At 38.2% G+C, this 25164-nt stretch overlaps 1 protein-coding gene across 2 annotated transcripts; it reads left to right on the top strand.

The window, feature by feature from the left end:
• The first annotated feature begins 1219 nt into the window (after window positions 1-1219).
• septin2.S (septin 2 S homeolog) lies at window positions 1220-21020 on the top strand. Of its 2 annotated transcripts, none has more exons than XM_041564972.1 (13): window positions 1220-1350; window positions 9232-9262; window positions 9907-10024; window positions 10595-10681; window positions 12103-12226; window positions 12637-12771; window positions 14685-14802; window positions 15233-15334; window positions 16598-16743; window positions 17847-17933; window positions 18403-18460; window positions 18726-18811; window positions 20654-21020. In XM_041564972.1, the coding sequence occupies exons 2-12, from the start codon at window positions 9254-9256 to the stop codon at window positions 18798-18800; spliced, it is 1059 nt and encodes a 352-aa protein (XP_041420906.1). In that variant the 5' UTR covers window positions 1220-1350; window positions 9232-9253; the 3' UTR covers window positions 18801-18811; window positions 20654-21020. The 2 variants fall into 2 exon arrangements, with proteins under 2 accessions (XP_041420906.1, XP_041420907.1); XM_041564973.1 differs by lacking the exon at window positions 1220-1350 and adding an exon at window positions 6345-6398.
• Window positions 21021-25164: the final 4144 nt, after the last annotated feature.

Here is a 25164-nt window from a genome sequence, read left to right as displayed (position 1 = left end):
GCACAGACCAGCTAACAGGTGCAAATAAGATACTTTGTAACAATTTTGAGACTCAAAAACACAGTTTAGATAAGGAGACATATTTTCAAACTTTCATAACCTGCCAAATTTTGTAAAACAAACATGGTAATTTGGGAGTGTGGCCACAGAAAGCGGTGTGGTCAAAAAAATTGCTGCGCTACATGCAAGAAAAAATTTTTTGTCCTTCTTTTTACTTCCAAAATGTTGGGAGGTATGCAATGAAGATGAACTAAGGTAGGCAATGGTGAAAGACTTTGTGCTTTATAAATAACATGTGAGGTCCAAGTGTCCCACCCAGGACAAAAAAAGCCATGAATTGAAAAACTGCAATACACCACAAGAAATCAAATATCACCACAGGATGTATATGAAGTTTTTATCAAGAGGTTAGGGATGGGACACACTGGGCGATTTGGGGAGATTTAGTCGCCTGGCGACTAATCGCCGCGACTTTCCACGACCAATCTTCCCCGAATGCCTCCCCTCGCTCTGCGCCTGGCTAAAATGAAAAATCGCCTGCGCTAATCACATGCGGCGATTCATTTTCCGAAGTCGCCCGAAGTTTCCTCGTGAGGCAACTTCGGGCGACTTCGGAAAATGAATCGCCGTGTGTGATTAGCGCCGGCGACTTTTCATTTTATCCAGGCGCAGAGTGAGGGGAGGCATTCGGGAAGAAAAGTCGCTGCGATTAGTCGCCAGGCGACTAAATCTCCCCAAATCGCCCAGTGTGTCCCAGCCCTTATGTTGCTGAGCTCCGCAGCGATGCGTTTTCAATAGTTGCCCAAAGTTGCCTCAGTGAGGCAATTTCAGGCAACTATTGAAAACGCATCGCCGTGTGTGCATTAACGCAGGCAACTTTTCATTGTAGCCTATGGGGAAAAACGCTGAGGCAGTTCAGGGAGATAGTTGCTCAAAAGACGAGGCGATTAGTAGCCAGGCGACAAAATCTCCCTGAATCTCCTCGTGTGGAATTACCCTACAATTTTAGCAAACGTGTGTAACTGTGAGAGCCACGCCTGTACAACACAGGATGATTGGCAGACATGGCGTCTATAACTTGTCCCATTACTTTACTAACATGCTCAGCCGCTTCAAGTCTAATCTTCGTGTAGGGCCGGCTTTATAATTTGGGGTATGCCTTCGTCATATCTATAAACTATTACTGATTGGTTCACTTAGACAGTGGCTAGCACTGATTGGTTGATCGGCGCGGGGCTGGGCATTTGGTTTGCTCCGATTGGCTGCGCTGTAGCATTGCTGGCGTTCCAGCGCCTTTGCTACAGGTTGTAGGTTGCGATCAGCGGATCTGTACGGACCGGAAACCGGGAGGTAAGAAAATAGGGTTGTGTCGCGGGGCTTGTAGTGGACAGTGCGGGGTTGTTCGCTTTACCCACGCGTGCACACTTGATTATTATAACCGGGCGTGTGAGTATACCGCCATGTCCAGTCCGCGTTGTGCGAGAGCGTTTTTACGCTGATTTGTGAGACTGTACAGCTGGGGAAGTTCAGGCCCTGGAAGGAGGGGGGTCGGCATTCCACAGACTTAGATAAAGGGAGAAGAGCAGCAAACAGCTAGGGGAGCGTGGGTGGGGCCCATCTCACATACCCCTACTGTCAGAAAGATTTGGGGGGATTTATAGATACTTGTGTGCATTTCCTTTGACTGTTACACGCCTGAATGTCTCATTCAAAGCAACTTTTCCATTGGTCGACTTTTTTAAAAAAAAAACAAATATACATTTTTGCTTCTTCTTCTGACTCTTTTCATCTTGTAAATGGGGATCAGTGACTCCACCCAACAATCAAATGCTCTGTAAGGCTAAACACTTAGTTATTGCTACTTTTTATTACTCCTCTTTCTGTTGAGGCCTCTCCTGTTCATATTCCAGTGTCTTATTCAAATCAACGCATGGTTGCTAGGGTAAATGGGACCCTAGCAACCAAATTGCGAACTGGAGAGCTGCTGCGTAAAAAGCGAAATAACTGAAATAAAAATTGAAAACCGATTGCTTGATCTTATTGAAAGTTAGTCTTAAAGGGGTTGTTCACCTTCAAACAACTAGTTCACCAGATATAAAGACTTTTTCCAACTGCTTTCTATTTGTGACTGTTTTTCTAATATTGAAGTGTATTAAGTGTCATTTTTCACCTTCTAAGCAGCTCTGGGGAGCCAAACTGTTTTAAATTGATACATTTCTTATCTTTGTCCCTGCTGAGCAGAATCCCTGGGTTTCATTACAGGCAGCTGTTAGAATTGATACAATAGTTACTAATGCCCTTGAGATGTTGCTGAGAAATGTATCGACTAAATGTTGCAGAATTGTAACAGTTTAGGCTAAGGTCACACTGGGAGATTTAGTCGCCCAGCGACTTATCGCCTCTTCTTTGGGGTGACTAATCTCCCCAAGGAAGAAGTGATTAGTCACTGGGCGACTAAATCTCCCGAATCTCCTAGTGTGACCTTACCCTTAGAGTCTTGAACAGGAATATTCAACTTTAAACTTAGATTTTGGAAAAACGGTAAAAAAATAAATAATGGAAAGTGATTTGTTAATATTTTGTGCCGAGTATCTGCTGGATCCATGCCTAAATAAATTCATTGTGCCTATTGCACCCCATGGGTTTGATGGACAGTGACCATATCCAATCCCTGACACCTAATAGTTTGTCTCCTATGTGTAATTCAGCATAGAGTGCAATGTAATGCCATGTATAGGTAACACTGCTGCTGTGGCATGATACATACAGTAGCACTTGTTAGTTTCTGTGGAGTCCAAAGCAGTGTACACCTTGATCAACGTAAGTGCAGTAAATCGGGCTTGTGTTGATTATACTTCTTGTCTATTGTTTTAATCATGAAAAATTTATTTTTCTAGGCTAAAAAGGGAAATAAAATGTCATGGTTCGTCTTCTGGGCTTCTGCTTGTCTTGTGTGCTGTTAATTTAATTACTGAGCAAGGACTACATAGGCACTTTAATTACCCTGTTTTTCCTGTTTACCTCAAGAAAACCATATATTTTGTGTAATTAAAGCAAAAGACCTAAGTATGTTTAGAGCACAAGTCCTGTTTATTGCACTACTGTTGAACATGGGGGTATTCTGCCTCTTTAAGACAGACAGTTTTGTCCCTCAATGACTGCTTTTTATGACTGCCCTTGAAAAGTGTGTTGTTTTTTTTCCCATTTACCCGCCAGGCTTTAATTGATGCTTAAAAGAAAGGCCTTGCTTATCTTGAATGAACTCCTGAAATAGCAGATATAACTAACCAGGCTCTTAGCTCTCATTCTGTGCTAGTAAGAATGTAGCTTTGTGCATAAAACTGGTGTCTGTGCAGTAAAATTGTGGTTTCAATGAGGAACCCGGTTTTTACAGCCAAGGGTTGGCATGGCTAAGACTATTTCCCAAAAGGCGTTAGGCGATGTGGATCCACCACTTGTTTCAATAAATGTTCTCTTATGTTATCTGGAGTGCTGCCTGATCCATTCTTTATTCTTTATGGCACTCTGAGAGTTTAGTTTTCCAAAGTCGCCCGAAGTTTCTTCATGAGGCAAGGGGACCTGTCGCCCAGACACACAAATCTGTATAATAAAAGTACTTTTAAAATTAAACATGAAATCCAATTTCTATTTTTTATTAAAGCATTCATAGTTGTTGTAAGCTCATTTAATAATCTTAGCTGTCAATCAAATATTGTCTGCCCCGCCTCTATGCCTTAGGCATGTGCAAATTAGGGATGGGGGAGGGAAATTGTGTGACTTTTTGTCACAAAACAAGGAAGTAAAAAATGTTTTTACTTTCCCAGCCCTAATTTGCATGTGCAAATTAGGATTCAGTTCGGTATACGGCCGAAACTTTTGCAAAGGATTCGGGGGTTCAGCGGAATCCAAAATAGTGAATTCGGTGCATCCCTAATTCCCAGACTGAAGGAAACACGATTCAAATAATTTATATAGTGTATATATGTGTGTTTGTTTATATATTCCCCAGTTTGACCTGCACCCAACCCTAACCCACAATGACTGGCAAATTTTCAACCCACCAGTCACTTTGGGTTTTGGGCCAATCCGCACATTACTAGTTTATGAGTGTCTCCTTTTCACTTTTTCATCTGCTGATGCACCACACACTGGCTGACATGGTCAGTTTGCATTTGAAATACCCAAACCAAACAATAACCATAGGGCATGGATTTAGGTCAGGGTTGGTGGGCCAACAAACACATAACCAGTAATTATACAAAACAATATTGCTGATATCTCCGCGAAACCAATTTGGACCACTTCGAACTCACCACCACTTAGCTGCTCCCCTATAGTGCCGGGTGCTCAATCCGCAGCGTCCCCACTGCCAACAATAGATACACGAACAGGAGGACGGCACTCTGGTAAAAAAACATAGGCCTCTGTAGTTCTACAGTACCCAGCAATAAAAACATTTTTTTTTTACCAGAGTGCCGTCCTCCTATTCGTGTATCTAATATTGCTGATACTTGCACGGACAGCTATATCCAATTGAAAATGCTCAGTTTATCACGGTTTTCATTATACTAAGGACATGGCCTCACTAACTGCTTCTTTCCCTGCAGTTACTACATTAATTGACCCTTTTCTGGTTAATATATTAGTGTTTCTTGTTAAACTGTGCAGCTGCAATTTCTGCTATTGTCCCACTGCATGTCACACTTGTGGCAATCCATCTGTTAGGAAATATGATTCCCAGCATTAGGGCTAAGGCTGGTTGGAGACATAATCCCCCACATGTGGAAGGCTGTGAGATCTTTACCCTGTAGGAAGTCCCACGCACTATTTCATTTTTTTTTTTTTTTTTTTTGCCATGAACTTTTCCTTTCTTCCTGCATAATTAATGTCCGTGGCCTCAGGCACAGTTTATGCTGTAGCCTTGCAATATATTATTTGCTCTGACAGAGCTCACTTGCAAAACGGGTATTTCATCCAATCCTGTCTGTTTTTAAACAGTAAGGCAACTAAGGAAATTCCTTAAATAATTGTTAGTACAAATTACTAAAATTAGCTTCAAGTTGTATTGGCCCTTCAAGGCCTCAAGCATATCCTTAATATTTGTGGATGTATCTGGAGCAGATTCAGCAAATCCAGACAGGCCTTTTATGCTGGCAGATTTTAACTGCCGATTTTGCCACTCGTTATAGGGTTATCGGTTAAGTGTTCTGTGCATGGGGCCTCCATGATCACAGTTTGAGAAAACTTCAGATTTTTAACATTGATGTTACTAGGCTATACATTCAGACCTCTGCCAAAAGGATTGAGCTATTTTACATACAGGGCATTTTGTTTTCCATTTGAAATCCATAAATTGATCAAATATTCCCTTTAATTTGCATTGAAATCACCCAGAGCACATTAGTAAAAAAAAAAAGTAGGTTGATGGCAATTGATATACGTTGTAATGCCATTGCTTTGGAAATCATAGGCAAAATAAATACCCATGTGTCATTTACCTTTCTGTTTTAATCATGGTCCCTTTGTAAACAATCCCATCTGCTTACATTCAACCACCACCTTCCCATGTGTGACCAGACCCATTGGTGAACTTATGCTATTAATACTTTATTTCCTGGTATTTATATAGCACTGGCATATTGAATTATTATATTAAAGCTGTAAAAAGAGAAAAGTCTCAGGATACACATCAGATAAGCTCTCTAGTATACAATGGTATTCTTCAGAACTTTTCTTTTATCTATGGTGTATCCTGTATTTGAATGGCTGCCCCCATGGCTACACAGCAGTTTGTTTATAGAAACTATAGTTTTCTGAGGGAAGCACCATAATTGTGCCAGTGCAGGGCACCACTTCATTATAGTTTCATCCCTTTAAATACATTTCATTTTTTGGTGTTCCTTTAAATGTAAAATGCAGGGTTTAGAAACAAGACTGCCGGTTGCAGATGAGCTGCTGTGTGAGTCTGTGGCTGCCTGCACAGGAAGCAGCTCTGTGTCTGAGTGATCCCACATTACATGCACCACTTCCTTCCTGTCAGCCTGTGTAACCCCTTACTTATACATATCGGGGTCTCTGCTATCAGCATTGTGCTCAACTGTATAGTGACAGAAGGATCTTCCATTTGCTTCACCATTCTCTGAGAGTCCAGTCGGATTATTTATCATGCAGTTGTGCCTTTTGTGAGTATAGCAGTGTTTATTGCACACCACTGATGAACTAAAAGCAAGTGTCTAGTGCATGGGATACACCACAATTTGCTTTACTGATTTAGCCAGTTCTGTGTTCTTTTCCATCTAGGCCAGGGCTGTCCAACTGGCAGCCCGTGGGCCGCATGTGTGGCCCTTCACATCAAAATCCGCCTGCTGTGTCTTCTTATCATATGTGAGATTTAAAAGGTATCACTACAGAGATTGACTGGTCCGTGCATTGTTTAAACCTCAAATTCACACTGTAATCCCCTGTATTGTTCACACTTGTGACACCTCTATTGTTCACACCCTACAGCCCTGTACTGTTCACACCGGAGACCCAGTCTGAAACTGCCCACATTGTTCACCTGTTCACACCTTATTCAAAATGCTAATGGGGCACCAGCACTGTGTCACTGTATGTAGTACCTATTAGACTGGTCCTGATTCCTGTCTCCTGCTCTGTTCTGTCTTCCCTATGCTCCCTGTGTGTGTCATACTTTGGTATTTGTTCTGGGGGTTTGTTAGCATTTGAAAATTATTGTTAGTGGCCCCTAAAGTGTTTAATCACATGCTGGGGTACTGTATTATACACAGGGGAGGAGGAGGCATATGGATTTATGGGTATGTCTTAATATGACTTAGCTTTTTTTACATATCAGTGGCATCCCTGCCAGGACAGGCACAAAGTAGTTCGGCACCCTATGCAACAGTTCAGTGCAACTGTGCAAGGCTGAGAGCAGCAAGTGCAAGCCACACCAAGAAGGCCGCCAGCTCTCTGCCTCTCTCTATCATCCAACACATTAGTGACGTCATTGACGCGTATACGCATGTCGCGGTACACCGCAAAGAAGGAGCTATTACTTGCTGGCAAGAGGGAGAAGGGGAAGGAGATGGATTCCACTCAACTGTTTGACCATGATTACTGAAACAAAAAATTAAATAAACGCTTGAAAAAAAACGAAAAAAAATCCCCTTAAAAGTGTGCCCCTCAATGATGGCGCCCTAGACAGCTACCTACTCTGCCTACCCCTAGTTCCGACTCTGATCCCTGCAGTGAGCACCAACCATTTGGTTTTTTGGTGTGCTATTAATGTGGACATGGTCTTGCGCGAACAAGGGTGTGGTTTAAAGTGGGTGTGGTCTAAAAACAGGGAGTTCCTAACACTGGCTTCCGTTATCTGCCCTCCACCATGTAGATTCGAAAAATTCCGACCCTCGGTACCATAGAAGTTGGACAGCACTGATCTAGGCTATAATTCTTTCATTCATATAATGATCTCCTCTGGGAAACCGTATTGTGTGCCTTAGAAATGGCTCGATTGAAGTCAGCAAACGCTAATTTTAAGTTATGCTTCTATCTCTCGGCTTCTTCCATCGTTGCTTATGCCTATAATTTAAAACTGCCCATGCATATAAAGATCCGCTCCTTTAGTGAGGTCGGCAAATGAGTGAATCTTTTACCGATATTCCCGCCCCTTAAAACAGATTTAGAAAGAAAGAGCTCCACTTATATCAAGGTACAACTTGACACCGGTTACTTATTCAACAGATATCTCTTCATTTTTCTCAATTTGCTGTGTAATGGGAATCATTAATTGTCTATTAAATATACTTAACAATTTATTCACTACTGGTCCGTAGGACTTATTTAATCATAGTAACTCAAGTGCAGTGCAATAAATTAGAAATTCATGAATGAAATTAATTAAAATAAATTAATTCCAAAAGTTTCAGTGACTCCCAATAATAAATTAATTGGTTTTCATACTAGTAGTTAGTGTTTTAGTCAATATGCTTAATAGCTTATCTTAATTTAAAGTGATTGTGCAATAAGTAACAAAATCACTTATTTCAATTCACAGTTCATGGTATTAAAAAATGGAGAATTGGTAGCCGGTAAAATTGAGTAAGAATGAATTATTTAAACCAACTGCTAACATTGCATGAAATATTAGGTAGGGAAATGAAATAAGGAGGGGTGGAGTTGTTCTGGGTTCTACTGCAGAATTGCTTTCCCTGGGACACCACAAAGCTTGGAGAAGACAGGGTTAAACGGGACTGTGGTCTCGTTGTTTACCTGCCCTATGCTGTTAGAGAAAACTAGCTAAACCTCAAAAACCACAAATCCTCTGCCCCTTAGAAGTGTAGCAAGAAGAGATGGTTCAATGTGAAGAAAACCATTATTCCCAAACTCCACCCCACACTTCATGTTTTGGACTGAAAAAAGTAAAATTGTTTAAAAATTAGCTTCCCTCTTTTTCAACATTATTCAAGTTGAAAATAAGTAGTAAAAAAAATGGAGAGAGAAAGCCTTTGTCAACGTGCGTTTCATAATGTAGCTTTATCAAGGTGGACCAGGTGTATTGCACAAATTTTTTTCCCCGATATTCCCACCACCCCAAGGCCCAAACAATTGGATCACAATGCAAGACAAGTAGGCTGTTGGATGAGGAATGCATTCCTTGCCCTAATGGAATATTGAGACCTGCCCAGTCTACATTTGTCTGATTCTTGGCCCTATATCAGTTGGGAAGGACCCCATACACAGGCCATATGTTGCCAGCATGGTCTGTCTGCAGCTTTTATTGGCCCTTTACATAAAACCTATTTATTGCCAGTTCCATTTGCTTGGAACATCTTGACGATAGTCATTACCTTATGGTCCTTTTCCTAACTTTAAAGGTTTAAAGTCATGGTGGCAATCGGAAAAATGTCCACCTATTTCCAAAAACTGCCTGAGCCCAAATTTTGTGTTATCTGTTACCTGCACCTGCAGCAGAGAAGCAAAGGAGGTATGTCCAGTAGTAAATTAGATTATCAGAAGTCTGGAACCCATGCTTGCAGCTCTCTTTTCTAACCTGAACCTGCCCAGTCTGGATTTTGGGCCCACACAGACATACATACAGAACGGGATGTGAGCAAGGTGCTTTGTGTTATATAGTTTGTTTGTTTGTTTTAATTACTTCTATTAGAAACAGGAAGTAAACTAATCTACAAATAAACTGTGCTATACATAATTATTTTTCTCTTTTAACAGGTACATTTTATAAAGCTTCAAGATGTCAAAGGTACAGCATTATATTTACACTATATATATATATATACACATTTTTTTTTATAAAGAGTGCTTACGTTTAAAGGGGGCCTGTCACCCTAAGAAATATTCTAGATAATTTTCTATGATGTTAGTTGAGCAAAAGAATTTATATAGTGCAAGTAAAGTTTATTTACATTTTTCCCTTACGTCTTCAAATTCACAATCACATAAGCAGGCAGGTACCATTTTGTGGGCACTGTTAATACGGTGTTTTGTATTGTATCACTCCAAATGAGCCAGAATTGGGTACCTATTTCCCCTGGCCATACACAGGCTACATAATTATAGAATCTGAGCAGCAACATCTAGAAGGGCTAATGGAAAAGCAATTGACTGCCCAGACTTTCTGCTTGAGGCATGGAGACGGGCCAGGCAATACATGATTGACAGCTCAGATATGAAAATACATTTATAACAGTTATGGACGTTTTAACTAAACAAAATGTAGGTTTCATGTTTAAATTGCAAAAGATTATCCAGATTTTAATCTGTGGGTGACCGGTCCCCTTTAATGTAGACTGAGGACACTTTATATATGAGGTGTAAAGGATGCAAATAACAAAGGTTTTTTGTGGTTTTACAAATAGTTTTTTTTTTTTATTGTTTTGTTTTTAGCAACAGGCTCAGTTTACCAATCCTGAAACACCAGGATATGTTGGATTTGCCAACCTTCCAAATCAAGTTCACCGCAAGTCTGTAAGGAAAGGCTTTGAGTTCACGCTAATGGTTGTGGGTAGGTATGATCTTAGTCAAATTACTTTTCTAAATTTTTTTTTACAGAATCCTGCTCCACATGTAATCCTATATACAGTGGTTTGAGAAAGTAGTGTCCGGTTTTCTCATTTTGTTGAATAATAAGTCTATATCTGCGATATTTTTTTTTCAAATCCCTGTGATGCCGGTTTGTTAAAATCTTAAAATATCGTAAAATATGGCCTTGTGATTGTGACTATAATCCAGCTAAAAATCACTTTTAAGTTGGTTATCTTACAGTATTTTCCACACAAGACTAGTCCACTCCTCTGTGCCATTTCATATACAGTATATTCCTTGATGGGCAGAGCTGACTGCTGTCATTTCTCTAAGCACAATTTATGTAAAGGGTATGTAGTTAAGGATGAACCAACTCCAGGATTCAATTTGGGATTTGTTGTTTTTTTAGCAGGATTTGGATTCAGCCAGATCTGCTTTGCCGAACACATGAGTTTTTTTTTTTTTCCTTAGCCTTATCTGCATATGTTAATTAGCGTTAAGATTTGGCCAAATCAGTCGTATGGTTCTGAATCTATTTTTGTTCTTGCAGGAGAGTCTGGGCTGGGAAAATCCACTCTGATCAACAGCCTCTTCCTAACAGATCTGTATCCTGAGAGGGTAGTTCCTGGAGCAGCAGGTAACTTTCTCTTCTACAGGCATGTTAATATGCTTGAGCAATTTCCACAATGTTGTAGACCTAAAGCTTTGTTAGACACTGATACATAAAGGGATTCTGTTATGATTTTATAGTGCAGTTTTTATTTCTAAATTACACTTTACACTGCAAATAATTCACTCTACCATGTAAAATGTAATTCCTGAACCAGCAAGTGTAATTTTTTTTAATTAATAATATTGGTGTGTAGGCGCCATCTCGGGTCATTTCGCCTGTTCATGTGCTTTCAGAAAGAGCTAGCACTTTAGGATGGAACTGCTTTCTGGCAGGCTGTTGTTTCTCTAACTCAATGTAACTGAATGTGTCTCTGTGGGACTTGACTTTTTACTATTAAGTGCTGTTCTAGGATCTACCAGGAGCTGTTATCTTGTGTTAAGGAGCTGTTATCTGGTTACCTTCCCGTTTTTCTTTTGTTAGGCTGCTGGGGGAGCGAAATCACTCCAACTTGCAGTGCAGCAGTAAAGAGTGACTGATGTTTGTCACATGACTGGGGGCAGCTGGGAAACTGACAACGTGTCTAGCCCCATATCAGATTTTAAAATTAAATATAAAAAAATCTGTTTGCTCTTTTGAGAAACGGATTTCAGTGCAGAATTCTGCTGGAGCAGCACTATTAAATGATGCATTTTGAAAAAACATGTTTTCCCATGACAGTATCCCTTTAAAGGGGTTGTTCATCTTTGAGTTAACTTTTAGTAATATGTAGAGAGGTATATTCTGTGACAATTTACATAAATTTGCAAAATTTTTTCATTTTTTTATTTTCTGTAGTTTTTGAGTTAACCTTTTGTTCCGCAGCTCTCCAGTGTTCAATTTTAGCAATCTGGATGCTAGGTTCCAAATTACCCTAGCAACCGTGAACTGATTTGAATAAGAAACTGGAATATGATGAATAATGAGTAATAAAAAGTAGCAGTAACTATACATTTGTAGCCTTGCAGAACATTTGTTTTTAGATGGGGGTCAGTGACTCCCATTTGAAAAGTGCAATAAGTCAGAAGGAAAAAGGCAAATAACTTTAAAAAACAAAAAACTAATTATTATTAAAAATAAATACATAAATAAATAATGAAGACCAATTAAGAAGTTGCTTAGAACTGGCCACTTTATCACATACTTAAAGTTAACTTAATGGTCAACCACCCCTTTACGTGTTGGCACAATATTAGGTGTATCACCTTACTGTAAAGCTTATGAATGGCATTTCTAATGTAGTTTTATTATGTAAAGCCTTACAAATGAGTCTTTTTTTTTTATTAATTCAAAATGGAGACGTAACTTGTTTGCAATTCCAACCTGGATGTTAAATGTGCATGTTTGTTCATTTTTAATCTTGTAAATATAGGTTAACGCAAAGTCCTTCTGCTTTTTTTATTTTTTAGATAAAATTGAAAGGACAGTGGAAATTGAAGCTTCCACTGTAGAAATAGAAGAGCGGGGTGTGAAGCTGCGTCTCACAGTAGTTGACACTCCAGGCTATGGAGATGCCATGAACTGTGTGGATTGGTGAGTGTCGCCATTTGGAAGTCTTTAGGGTAGGGCCACACGGCGTGATTTCGCCGCGATTCTGCGCTGGGCGAGTTGCGATTTGCGAGTCGCTGCGGTTTTTAAGCCGAAATAGCTTTGTTAACTTTGGCGCTGGCGTCAATGCAAATCGCGGCGAAATCGCTGCGCTAATTCACACGCGGCGATTCGTTTTCTATTGTCGCCCGAAGTTGCCTCGCTGGGCGTTTCCGGGCGACAGTAGAAAACGAATCGCCGCGTGTGAATTGTGCTTGAATGTTCTTTAATGACCAAACGGTAGCAACATTCCAGCATTTGTCATGCAAATCTCACTGTAGCTAAGACCATGGACTTTAGATAAACACCCAAAATTATTATGTACCATATATCTAATATCTTGTTTTTTTGTGCAGTTTTAAACCAATCATCTCTTATGTGGACAACCAGTTTGAGCGATATCTGCATGATGAAAGTGGCTTGAACCGACGGCACATTGTAGACAATAGAGTTCATTGTTGCTTTTACTTCATTTCCCCTTTTGGACATGGGTATGTAAAGGGATATATTATGGAATGCAATTCTGCTGTTACTTATCTTTAAGTATCACATAATTCTGCTTTTGTGTTATAAATATGTGTTATTCTGTTTGTTAAAGGGGTTGTTCTCATTCTAAACTTTTCTTTCAATTCCGTGTCTTCAAATTATTCAAAGTTTTGTTGTTTTTTGTAGTGAACTATTTAAAAACAACCAAACTACAAATACATAATCAAAGTGTATTAGCACCATAGAGCTCCCTGCTTTGCATTGTTTTCACAAAACTTAATTTCAGACCTTTTTCAGTTGTATATAAACTAAATTAACATATTCACTGGGGTAAAGTGTTTGTACACATTTCAACACTTTTTTCAGTTTTGTTGTTTCAGATAGAAGTCTAATTTTTCACCTTCTAAAGGAGCTCTGGGAAGGGGGGTCGCCGACCCTGTAAACTATTCTAAATTGATACATTTAGTTGATATATTTCTTATTTGTCCCTGCTGTGCAGAATCCCTGAGTTTCATTAAAGCCAGCTGTTAGAATTGATACAATAGTTGCTAATATTGCAGAGATGTTGCTGAAAAATCAACTAATTGTATCAACTAAATGTAGCAAATTGTAACAGTTTAAAATGCACCTGGATCACTGAGCTGCCAAACTGAAACACCAGAGACGTTAAAAAAACACCAGGGACATTAAAATTTAAACTTTTTAAACCCTAGAATATGAATAAGTATGAAGTTTCATTACCATTTTTGCAAGAATAAACTGAATTAAAAAAAAAAATGTGTGTGTATATATATATATATATATATATATATATATATATATATATATATATATATATATATATATATATATATATATATATATATATATATATATATATATATATATATATATATATATATATATATATATATATATATATATATATATATATATATATATATATATATATATATAAAATCCAGCGCACTCTGTTCACAGGTACAATATAGACCCAGGTGCTACCTACTGTGGCTGTAGTATCCAATAATCCAAGAAAAGTAGAGGTGCACACTGGGATTTGAAAAACAGTTAAAACTTCAGCTTTATTATAAGTTACATTAAAAAGGAACTGGTCGACGTTTCGGTCTCTGTCTAAGACCTTTCTCAAGAAAGGTACATATATACACACACATTTTTTTGACGAATTAAGCACTGATATAACCTCTAATTTTATTTTCATGTTAACCTTTTGTAAATAGACCCCATATGTAATCAGCAATGTGGCTCCCACAACTTACAAAAGTGATGTCACGTACCCCTGACCTCCAAAGCTCTGCGCTAGGCACAGCCCTTCGGTTGCCTATCAATTAGTACGGCCCTGCATTTAATAAAGGCATAATGTTTGCCCAGGTGAAGTAACCCAGAGCGACCAGAAAGATGTTTGTTTTAAGCTGATCAGACCAGTAAATGCTACCTGGAAATTGGTTGCTATAGGTAATAAGAAGTGTAGTAAACTTTGGACCTTCTATTACATAACCCTTTTTTGTTTTTCATCAGTTGTAGTATAATTAACGGTCATAGCTTTTACGACAATTACATTTATAGGGCAAACAATTTATAATCTATTAGAAACTCTAGCAGAGAACCCCATCAGATAATTACCAAAATTGCACCAGTCACCAGAACCATAGGAGAGAATGGAAAACAGCATGCAAAACTACAGTACTCAGAAACACACTTTTTTGCATTTCTTTAGGTTACTAGACTAGAAACAAAATTATATTGTTGTTTAGACGATATTCAGCAGTTTCAGAAACAGGTTGTGATTTTTACCTATTCAAAAAAGCTTTCATTTGTTTCAGAAACAGGTTGTGATTTTTACCTATTCAAAAAAGCTTTCATTTGTATTATGTAATTATGAAAATGCATTTTTCAGCCTGAAGCCTCTTGATGTGGAGTTTATGAAGGCTTTGCACAATAAGGTGAACATTGTCCCAGTCATTGCCAAAGCTGATACTTTGACGTTGCGGGAACGTGAGAGGCTAAAACGAAGGGTAAGAACCACAAAGATGCAGTTGCTGGCTAATAGCCTTGCTTTTATAGGGCATTTAAATAAGTAGTCCACAGATCATCTCTCAGCATAATGGACTCCTGCTAATAAACCAGTCACAACAAATGGTGAAGGCAAGGGCTTTACAGACAAAAACAAAGATTTATTGTGATTTAAAGAGGAAAAGTATGTTAAGTACAAGCCCTATTCACTGAACAAAGAGCTATACTGCCATTTTAACTGATGGTTATACTGCATTGCCCATGATGTCTGCGGCATTAAAATCCTTTTGTGTTCTAGCAGATTTGGTTTGAGCTAAATACGTAGTCCAATGATGGCAAATGTAGATGGAAAATCCGCTCACACCTGACTGTGTAATTACTAGTTCCGGTGCAAAAAGAAGCAGTGATGTAAAAGGCAGTTTGTATTTTCAGGTACTGGATGAAATAGAAGAACGTGGGATCAAAATCTACCACCTGCCAGATGCAGAGTCAGATGAAGATGAGGACTTTAAGGAGCAAACAAGACTATTAAAAGTATGTGGATATTTTAGCATATGTCTTAAAAGAAAAGGATACTACAAGTGTAGCTATATTTGTATACATGCTTTATTATTTTTACACAAGCACACAAATGATTGATAGTAAAAAAACACACATACACACACAAACAATATTCTAGTGTGTCTAATACATGTTATGTAGTTGAACTGCAGTTTACACTTGGTTTACCCTACAGTGGATGCCGCAAAATCAATTAAAGCAACGATTCAGTGTAAAAATAAAAATTGGATAAATAGATAGTATGTGCAAAATAAATGTTTCAAATATAGTTAGTTAGCCAAAGAAAATATAATCTATAAAGGCTGGAGGGAGCAGATGTCTAACATAATAGCCAGAACACTACTTCCTGCTTTATATCTCTCTAACTCTTAGTTAGTCAGTGACTTGAAGGGGGCCCATATGGGACATAACTGTTCAGTGAGTTTGTAATTGATCTTTCTCATGGCTCTCCGATTCAAAAGGAAACAGTTATGACCCGTATAGCCCCCCTCAATTCACTGATTGGTTGCTGCTTGGTAATCAATCGGTGGAAACCAAGAGAACTGAAAATCACAAAGTAGTGTTCTGGCTATTATGTTAGACATCCTGTCACTCCAGATTTTATATATTACATTTTTGCCTAACAAACTATGTTGAAAAAATGTTTATTTTACACAGCCAATCTATTCCAGTTTTTATGTTTATAATGAACAATTCCTTTAAGACCAATGTTGTGTCTGGAATGCATTGTTAAGAAGCATCGTAGAAATCCTGTTTCTGTTCCAATTTTTACACTGCCTATATCACTGTCACTTCTTCTTGTGCATGGACTTTTCCTGTTTTCTCTGTAAAAGTCAGTGGTGGCCCTTCAATTTTCTATATATATCTCTATGTGAAAGTATGCATTTTCGGCTCAAAAGCTGCTCAGTGTAGCTGCACACAGACCAGTGGTGTAACTATAGAGAAGCAGACCCCACAATCACAAGGGGGGCTGGGTCACAGGGTCTGCTTCCTCTGTAGCTGCTATAGTTCAAGAATATTGGACACAAGCTTGTGAGCCATCAGGGAAGATTTTTCACATAGCGTGCCCTAAACCTAACTTGTAAGTTACAGTTTCAGCCTCCATTCGACAACAGTAGGAACTGAAAGAGTATGTAATAACCGCCATGGGCTTCAGGTTATTAAAAAACATGATGATCAAAGAAGAATAGTGAAAAGTAATGCATGTTCGTTAAAAGATTTTAATATGTCTTGTAGGCCAGCATCCCTTTTACAGTAGTTGGATCCAACCAACTCATTGAAGCTAAGGGTAAAAAGGTGAGAGGCCGGTTGTACCCCTGGGGTGTGGTGGAAGTAGAAAACCCAGAACACAATGACTTCCTTAAATTGAGGACCATGCTGATGTAAGTGCTGTTTTGTCATAATATATATATTTTTTTTTTTTTGTTTAGAAACAGAAATACAAACTGTTGTATAAAAAAACGTATTTTATATAACATACACGTGCAGCATTTAGACTATTGTTTTAAAAACTTGTAATTTGTTCATAAGTTATAAAATGTCTTTTCCATGAAACTTGCATTATTTTTGAAGAGGGAAATTGAATCCAACTTTAAAGAAAAAAAAAATTGCATATGTTATATTTTATATACAGAGTTTACTTTAGCAGCCTGGATGTTACTTAGCCCTATAACATTAATGATCCATGCATTCAAAGCTGCCCATAACAGCAACTTGACTTGGATATTGTAAGGCCAATTCTGAGTTTCCGTGACCATTTACATTCTCAGTGGGCTGCTGTTGAGAAGCTAGGCTTTAGGAACGCAACTTATTAGAAGGAATTACGGTTACATATGTCATAGTAGCTTATGCTACAGTGCTGATTATTAATCCGTTATGATGCAGAATGCACTTGTTTTTGTGTACCATGTAATGCGAGTCTCAATTTATATTGTTAGTCAGTCACTAAGCGGAGGTAAATGACAGCAGCCCAGAGCATGTTGGAGGCATCTTCGGAGTCCTCAATCTTCATTAAGTCAAGTCCTATGGCATAGTAACAGGAACCAAACCTGTTGGCATGTATTTCCTTGGCAAGGCTGGAAGTTCTATTCCCTCTGCAATTGTTGCCATGGAAACCATCCTAGAAATTAAACATTTACTAAACAAGCTGATGAGTTCTCCTGGAAATGGGAAAAGTCCACCTGTGTGCTGCGGTGACGGTTCACACCGAAACATTTGCCACGGTTTTCATGTCTGCCATGATGATGTTTTACAAGGTGACCGTTGCAAAGATTAATGTAATGGGTTTCATGCTAAAGGTTGCCATGATCAGGGTTTTGCGATAAAAATGGTTTGTATCAAAACATTGGTGATCATGTTTTTTTGTTTGTTGTTCGCAGTTTTTGCTACAAGTTTACAAAAAGATCATTTGTGACAAAAGTGTGTTGTGCCTTGTTTTTTGTAGTTGTTTTTTCCTGAGCAATCTGCTTATACCCTCTTACTGTAGCACACACATGCAGGACCTGCAGGAGGTAACCCAGGATCTGCACTATGAAAACTTCCGCTCGGAACGTCTAAAGAAAGGTGGTGCCAGGTACAGTGCAGAGAGTTTCTGTGACTATTTCTTGATCATGTTTAATTTGCAGGAGCCATTTTTACGTAAACTGCTATTGGTCAGCTGCAGACCTATGGCCTTGGTGCAAAGTATGGTGTTATGTTCCTTAGCCTCTTACTAACACATGGAGTTATGACTTCAGCCATTTTCTGAGAGCAAATTGAAATGGTCAAAACATCCTTAATCACCTCTTTCAGATGAAAAGGGTAAATGATTTACCTATTGAATATTCAGGCAGATACTGGTAAGTCATTGGGTGTTCCATTAGTCCTAGCACTGTGTTCCATTTCCTGTAGAGCGCTCTGTGGACTGTTTTGGTGCAGTACGCTACATGCTTACTGTCCTGTAATGTAATGTGTTTCTTAAAAATAAATACATCATTGTATGTTTGCAAGACTTATTATAAAAATTCTAATATTTTTCCAACCTTTTTTCAATTTCCCTGCAGCAAGGTAGAAAATGTGGAAGTGACAAAGGACCAGATGCTCCAGGAGAAGGAAGCAGAGGTAACTATAAGCCTACAAAGTACTGGCCTGTACACTGAGTTTTCTCCTTGTCACCTTTTTTTAAAACTATATATTGTTGATGTTCAGCATAAACATTTCCTTCTATTGCTGCATTTCCAGGCAAATCTTTATGAAAAGGCTGTGAGCTGTAGTTTTACTGCAGGAGGAATGCCGTTTTGATATACTCTATCCGGTCACCTATACTAGGAAACAGAATACATTCTTAGTGTTCGTGGAATCAGTAATTTTTATTTGTACGTTGCAGCTCCGTCGCATGCAGGAAATGATTGCAAGGATGCAGGCACAGATGCAGATCCAAAGTCAAAGTGGAGATGTATAACATTTGTAATGGTGAGAAAAAATATTACTTATTTTTAAAGCACCCGCATATTCTGTAATGCTGTGTATACACATAAACTAAGCCAGCCAAAGGGGTTGTTCACCTTTAAATTAACTTTTGATATAATATATAGAGTGAAATTCGAAGACAATTCACAATTGTTTTTTATTATATATTATTTTTTATATGTGCAGTTTTTTTTAATGTTTTTATTCAGCAGCTCTCCAGTTTGCAATTTTTAACTATCTGTTTGCTGGGTCCAAATTACCCTAGCAACCATGCACTGATTTTAATAAGCAACTGGAATATGAATAGGAGAAGCCTAAATAAAAAAGATGAGCAATAAAAAGTAGCAATTACAATATAATTGTAGCCTAAAAGCATTTGTTTTTAGATGGGGTCAGTGACCTCCATTTGAAAGCTAGAAAGAGTCAGAAGACAGCAAATAATTAAACTATAAAAAATGAAGGCCAATTTAAAATGTACTTAACTTTTAGCTTTTAAAGAATGGCTAATTTTAACATTTTTATGTTACTCCCCAGTTTCATTTATTTTATTTTTTTTTTTTTTACATCTAAATTGCTTATGGGTAAAAAAATAAAAAATAAGGTGATCTAGAGCATTCATCCCATGTATGTTTTTTTTTAACATACTTAGATTGTTGCGTCACTTTAATACTAATACCATAATCTGGTAAAAATCCCAATTAATACATTTTAGTTTTGTGTTGTGGCCCAATACATGGTAGGGAATACATATGCAAGGCACTGTACATCTCCTAACACCCACCGACAGCCTTTGGAGACAGCCTATTAGAGAATGTTTAGTTTTTTTTGGTTCAGCATTGGTTAGAGTAATGCAGGTAATAAAAGAGGTAGTTCACTATTAAGTTAACATTTTGTGTTCTAGAATGTCCTATTAGCAACTTTTCAATTGACCTTCATGCTTTTAATAGTTTTTGAATTATTTGCCTTCTGTCTCATTACAGCTTTTGTCAAAAACAGCTTGCTCTGTGAGGCTACAATTCGGTGGTTGTTGCTACATTTTATTACTTATCTTTCTATTCACTACCTCTACTATTTATATTCCAGTGTATTATTCAAGCCACAGACTGGCTGATAAATTAAGTTGAGTAAATTGGACCCTAGTTACCAGAAGGCTGCTGTAATTCCAAGCTTGAGAGCTGATGACAAAAAAACTACATTTTATTAAAAAAAAAAAAAACACACACAAAATAAAGACCAATTGAAAATCATCAAATTATAACGGTCTACATCATAATAAAAGTAAAGTTAAAGGTGAACTTTTGTACACAGCCTGATGCCTTTTGTTGGCTGCAGCTGATTCTACTCCAGAGGCGTTATAACATGTCATTTTGACAACCTTAAAAATCTCTTATATTAAGTGATGTTTTTCAAAAAAATTTCAGGAATGTGTTTTGCTATGTGGCTACCTCCCCATAAGACACCCAACCCTCTGTCTCACCACAGACCCCAATTATGGACCTGTGTTGGTCTCTAACGCGGCTTCTATCTGCCTCTCAGTAGCTGAAGTTACACTTGGAGGGTGGGATAAAGCCGGACAGTCTTCGGACAAATACAGTGTGGCAGCCCACATTGGGCCACCTCTTCAAAAAGTAATATCAACTAATGAGACATCTGAGAAAAAAACTGCAGCACTAGTCTGTAAATGGGTGCAGTGTGGGGGCAAAGTTAACCCTGAAAAAAAGTGATAGTGACACATTGCTGATAAATTTGGAAAGTATAGCTTTGCTTCTTCTTATAATTACAATACAGCAGGACATATTTAGGATTTAGGGGCCCTTACACTTATGTTTTTGTTTGTTTTTGCAGGCCTTCGGTCAATATTTAGAGCCAAAGCGTTGGGCTAACAAGAATTCACCTGTGGCCTGCTGTACTGTACACAAAGTGCTTTTTTTCTGGATCTTTCAGATGCCACTTGCTGTTACACTGCCTGTTTTGTATGCTGTCTGTTACAAGTTTAGCATTTTCTAAACACAGCCTATAAAAATATAATGCAGCTTTATATTTAGATGCCAAGTATGAATGATGAGACTGTACTTCTATATGCTTATCGCATCTTTTAAACAGGAAAATGTCCTTTCAGCACTTCTAGCCTTAACCCCCTTTAACCCTCTACCTAAATGTTCTATGTCCTGCAATGCAACTAAAACCCTGCAAGGGATTACGCTAGTTTTTTTTTTTTTTTTTTTTTTTTACATTATGCACGCCGATTTCGCTTGCAGAACGACCGACTTTAGTGAAGTCCACCAATCCTTGGAAATTATCGTGCGGTTAGTGGAATTCGAACGATCGAACATCTTACGATTTTTCGCCCGACATCTGTCAGGAAATTGATTGGCCAGGTTAAAAAAATCTTTGTCGGTCCCAGTGCAATCTATCTATGTTTGCAGGGCCAAGCAGGCAGCTACCTTTTTGTTTTCCTGGCAAATTGGTCTTTTTAGTTGATGGACAATTCGTATGATCATACAATTGTTCCGAGATAATCGTGGTCTCACAATGATGATCGGATCTTTTAAAACTCCCCCTCACTCCTCCCCCCCCCCCCCAAGCCTAGCTGCTACCCTGGGCAAATTCCCCTAACTTTTTACTTACCTCTTGGTGCAGATTCAGGTATCCGAGTTCACAGCAGCCATCTTCCCGGTCTTCGTGACTTCTTCCGGCGATTTCGACAATTTCCGTCAATTTTGGCGCAGTTGTTGTGAAAAATTGCTCCAACTGAGCATGTGCTGCCACACCGGTCTCATTCTCAGATTACCGAAGACCTGGAAGATGGTTGCCATGAACTCCGTTCCCTGAATCTGCACCGAGGGGTATTTAAAAAGTTAGGGGCATTTGCCTGGGGGTTAAGGCCATAGAATGGGCCTAGAACAGATAGATTAGAGTTTCAAGAACATTGGAAATCATTGTCATGTGCTTTATTAGGATTTGATCTGGGCTGTCAAAACACTTGATTTCTGGTTATGATACTGAATGGGAAGGCTGGAAAAAAACCATCAGAGATGTTCTCCTGTTCTTTTCTATTTTATATACAAGTTGAGATTTGGAGTATGTGTAGATTAATGCTGTTTTTGATGTTAGGTTTTTTTTTTACATTTTGGTTAGTGTGCATCTTTTGTATTCACCATTCATCTTTTTGTATTCTTTGATATAAAAATTTCACTTCAATACAGTGCATATTAAAATAGAACTTGTTATATTTTCATTGTATGTGTGCATTTTCTTTTGTAATCACAACTGTATAACAGAATTCTCACTTAACCAATAGGACAATAGACTGTAAAAGAATCAAATGTTCCTTTTGAATGTAAATTTGATGATTTTTGACATAATTTGAGAATGTTGGTCAGAACCTTAATAATAATAATAATAATACACACAGGCTCTGTTTACTAGCAAACTTTACCTAATTGTCTCTTCCTTTGGAAAAACCCATACTTATAAAGGTTGGTGCTGTGTGTAAAATGTGTTTTCAACAGCCATTCCATAAAGATGACTCAGGCCATATAGTGCCCAGGCTTAGGTCATGTGTAGGATTTTCTGGTATTTTATCTCTATTGCTTTTTTTTAGGGCCAAGTCACACTGGGCATTTTTCCCACCACAGCCTTTAGCTGTACAACAGTGGCAGACAAAACACCTTTCTGCTCCTGCTTCACTTCAGCATGTGGGAGTAACAAAATGTGATCAAAATGACTAGGACTTTGCAGCAGAAGCACTTTCCCAATAAAATAGTTTACCATAAAATCACTCTAATGTTATGAATAAAGTAGCCCCCCTAACTTTAGGTCTATCCTCCTCTTCCACAATATAAATTCAGCGATTGTCCGTTGGTAGATAGGGCAATGTATTTTTAAGCACTTAATGCACACGCCGACCCCTATGTAACTGTCGAACAGCCAATTGGATGCATGCTATACAAGTAGTAGTTGCAACTACGCACACGCACTAGTGCATACATCTCTTCTGTAAAATTTTCTACTGGCTGACCATTTCTGCATTGTGATTAACCCATACAAAGGATAAACTGATGCAATACATAATAATTTATTTCCAAAATTTTCTTTTGCAAAAGGTTAACATCTTCTGTACTAAATGGACACAGTACAGTTCATCCTGTATCTCTCTGTCTAGTATATTGCATTAATGGGGGGATATAGGGCATTAACATGGTCAAAATATGATAAAAAAAAATGTTTTGCAGGGTTAGGCAGAAATCGGTATACAAATGGAATATGCTGATACTTGTGATTGCTACCACAAAGAAGGCTACCATTCCCTGCTGCACTGGCTTTTTCTTGAGTAGCAGCTGAGCAATTTGTGTGTCATCTAAATGCATTAGGCTTCAGCTTTAGATTTCAGATGGCAAATAAGTCTAAGTTGGCTATGATTGCTTAGCTCTTGCTGTGTCAAACTTCTATATCCAAAGCCTGAACCATCACCCACTATAGAGTTTGCTCAAGGTGAATTCGGGAAATGGCTGAAACCCGTTTACCACTGTGCAATGTAAATCTTGGGTTCCCTATACTGCAAGCTCATTTTATTTTATGGGATATACCACTTATTTGCTTAAGATGCATTTGTATATGAAACTTAATTATTTAACCCCATGTTATCAGAGTACAAAAAAAAAGTTATGTTGGATACATACCTTTTGTATTATATCTTTTTTTTTTTTTTTTTTTTTCAATCAATAAAAGCATTTACTAAGTAAATTATACCTTTTGCCTCCAGTTATTGCAGGTTTACTTGACTCGTTTTGGTATTTACCAGAAAATTTGTATGGGCCTCCAGTTATTGCAGATTTCCTTGACTCTGCATGGGCTACCAGATATTTCCAAACTGTGTGCAGGCCCTTCAGGTACATTCTTAACTGAGGATGGGCTTCTATCCGCAGTCTCCTGTTGCTTGTCTCTAAGTTGCAAATGTAAAAACGCTGGCTACTGCCAAACTTACTTTGGATGTGCATCAACATTTATATAATACCAGCAAGTTGCACCTTCATTTATAACAAGCGTGGGTCTCATTAACAAACAAGATTTACAAAATATAAATAGAATTAGAGGTCTCTTACAATCACAAGGCTGTACAAGAATTCTGACTGTACATAAGCCTTGGTTTATTGCCAGTGTCTACTTGGGCATAAGTCGCTTGTAATAAGCGCACGTCCAGTTGTTGCAGATTTAATAGACTCAGCATGGGCCTGATGATTTTAGCAATCGGACTGTAAATACATCTCTAGATAACTATCTAGATATGCCTCTATCACAAGTCTGATTGTGCATGGGCCTCTAGTAAGTGCAGATTTACTTGGCTGCATGGGCTTTCAGCTTTAGCCATTCTCTGCTGAGCTTGAGACTATATTAGTTATCCGTTGTAAGGTGCATATTTTCATCAGTACACAGGCCTCAAACAATCATCTCATGGGTCTCTAACCATTGCAAATCTGACTGTACACAAGCCTCGTGCTGTGACAACACTGAATATGGCTGCACCTCCTATCACCAGTCTTGGCCTATATATTTAGTTCAAGTGTAACACATTTTCAAAATAAAAAAAGGGGAACATATAAATACTGGTGCCTATTATTTTTCATTGGCTATTCCCACCTGACTCATGCCCAATCATGGTTTTAGCCACTTTTTTTTTTTCTATTGTCAAAGGTGTCATTTACTATGTGCGTATTGCCCCAGAGAGGCCACAATTTAATGCAGATTTCTGCACAATGCCCTGATCGAAGGATAAGTAAACCTTTAATATAAGTGAATGTAACATTGATGAGAGTGCTATTCTTAGGACTTTAGCAATTTACATTCATTTTCTTTTTTCCCCCAAGATATTAAGGGAAATTTGTACTGTTAATATGAATGTATTTTGTTACAACAGAGCCACGTAATGGTCAGTTTCCGACCATTCTGACCACCAAGTAGTAAAGGAAGTTGTCAGGAGAAAGAAAGAAAAATCTAGAAACCTTTCTGAAATCTTTCCTAAGCAGAAGAACATCAGAGCAGCCTATTTCTTTCTCCTGACTCCGAATTTATCTCATATTTTTTTTTTTTTTCAAAAAAAAAAACCATGACCAGACTCCCATGCCCAATTTGACTTTATTGATAAAAAAAAAAATACCTCATTAATTGGTTCAGGAAAAAAACATAAAATCGAGCGAAAACCCAAAACTTCTGATTTTTTTTCTGACTTTCTCCGTGGATCACTTTTTTTTCTGTTTTTTTCCCTGAAAACCACAACATTTTTCTGATTTCCAGGCTAAACTCAGCACAAACCAGTCTTCAAATTGAGATTGGTGCCTCTCCCATTCTAAGGGCTC

Source organism: Xenopus laevis, chromosome 5S (genome assembly GCF_017654675.1).
Source record: "Xenopus laevis strain J_2021 chromosome 5S, Xenopus_laevis_v10.1, whole genome shotgun sequence".
Classification (NCBI taxonomy): Eukaryota; Metazoa; Chordata; class Amphibia; order Anura; family Pipidae; genus Xenopus; species Xenopus laevis.
The sequence above is the reverse complement of the archived record's forward strand: the minus strand, read 5'-3'. Positions and strand labels throughout refer to the sequence as shown.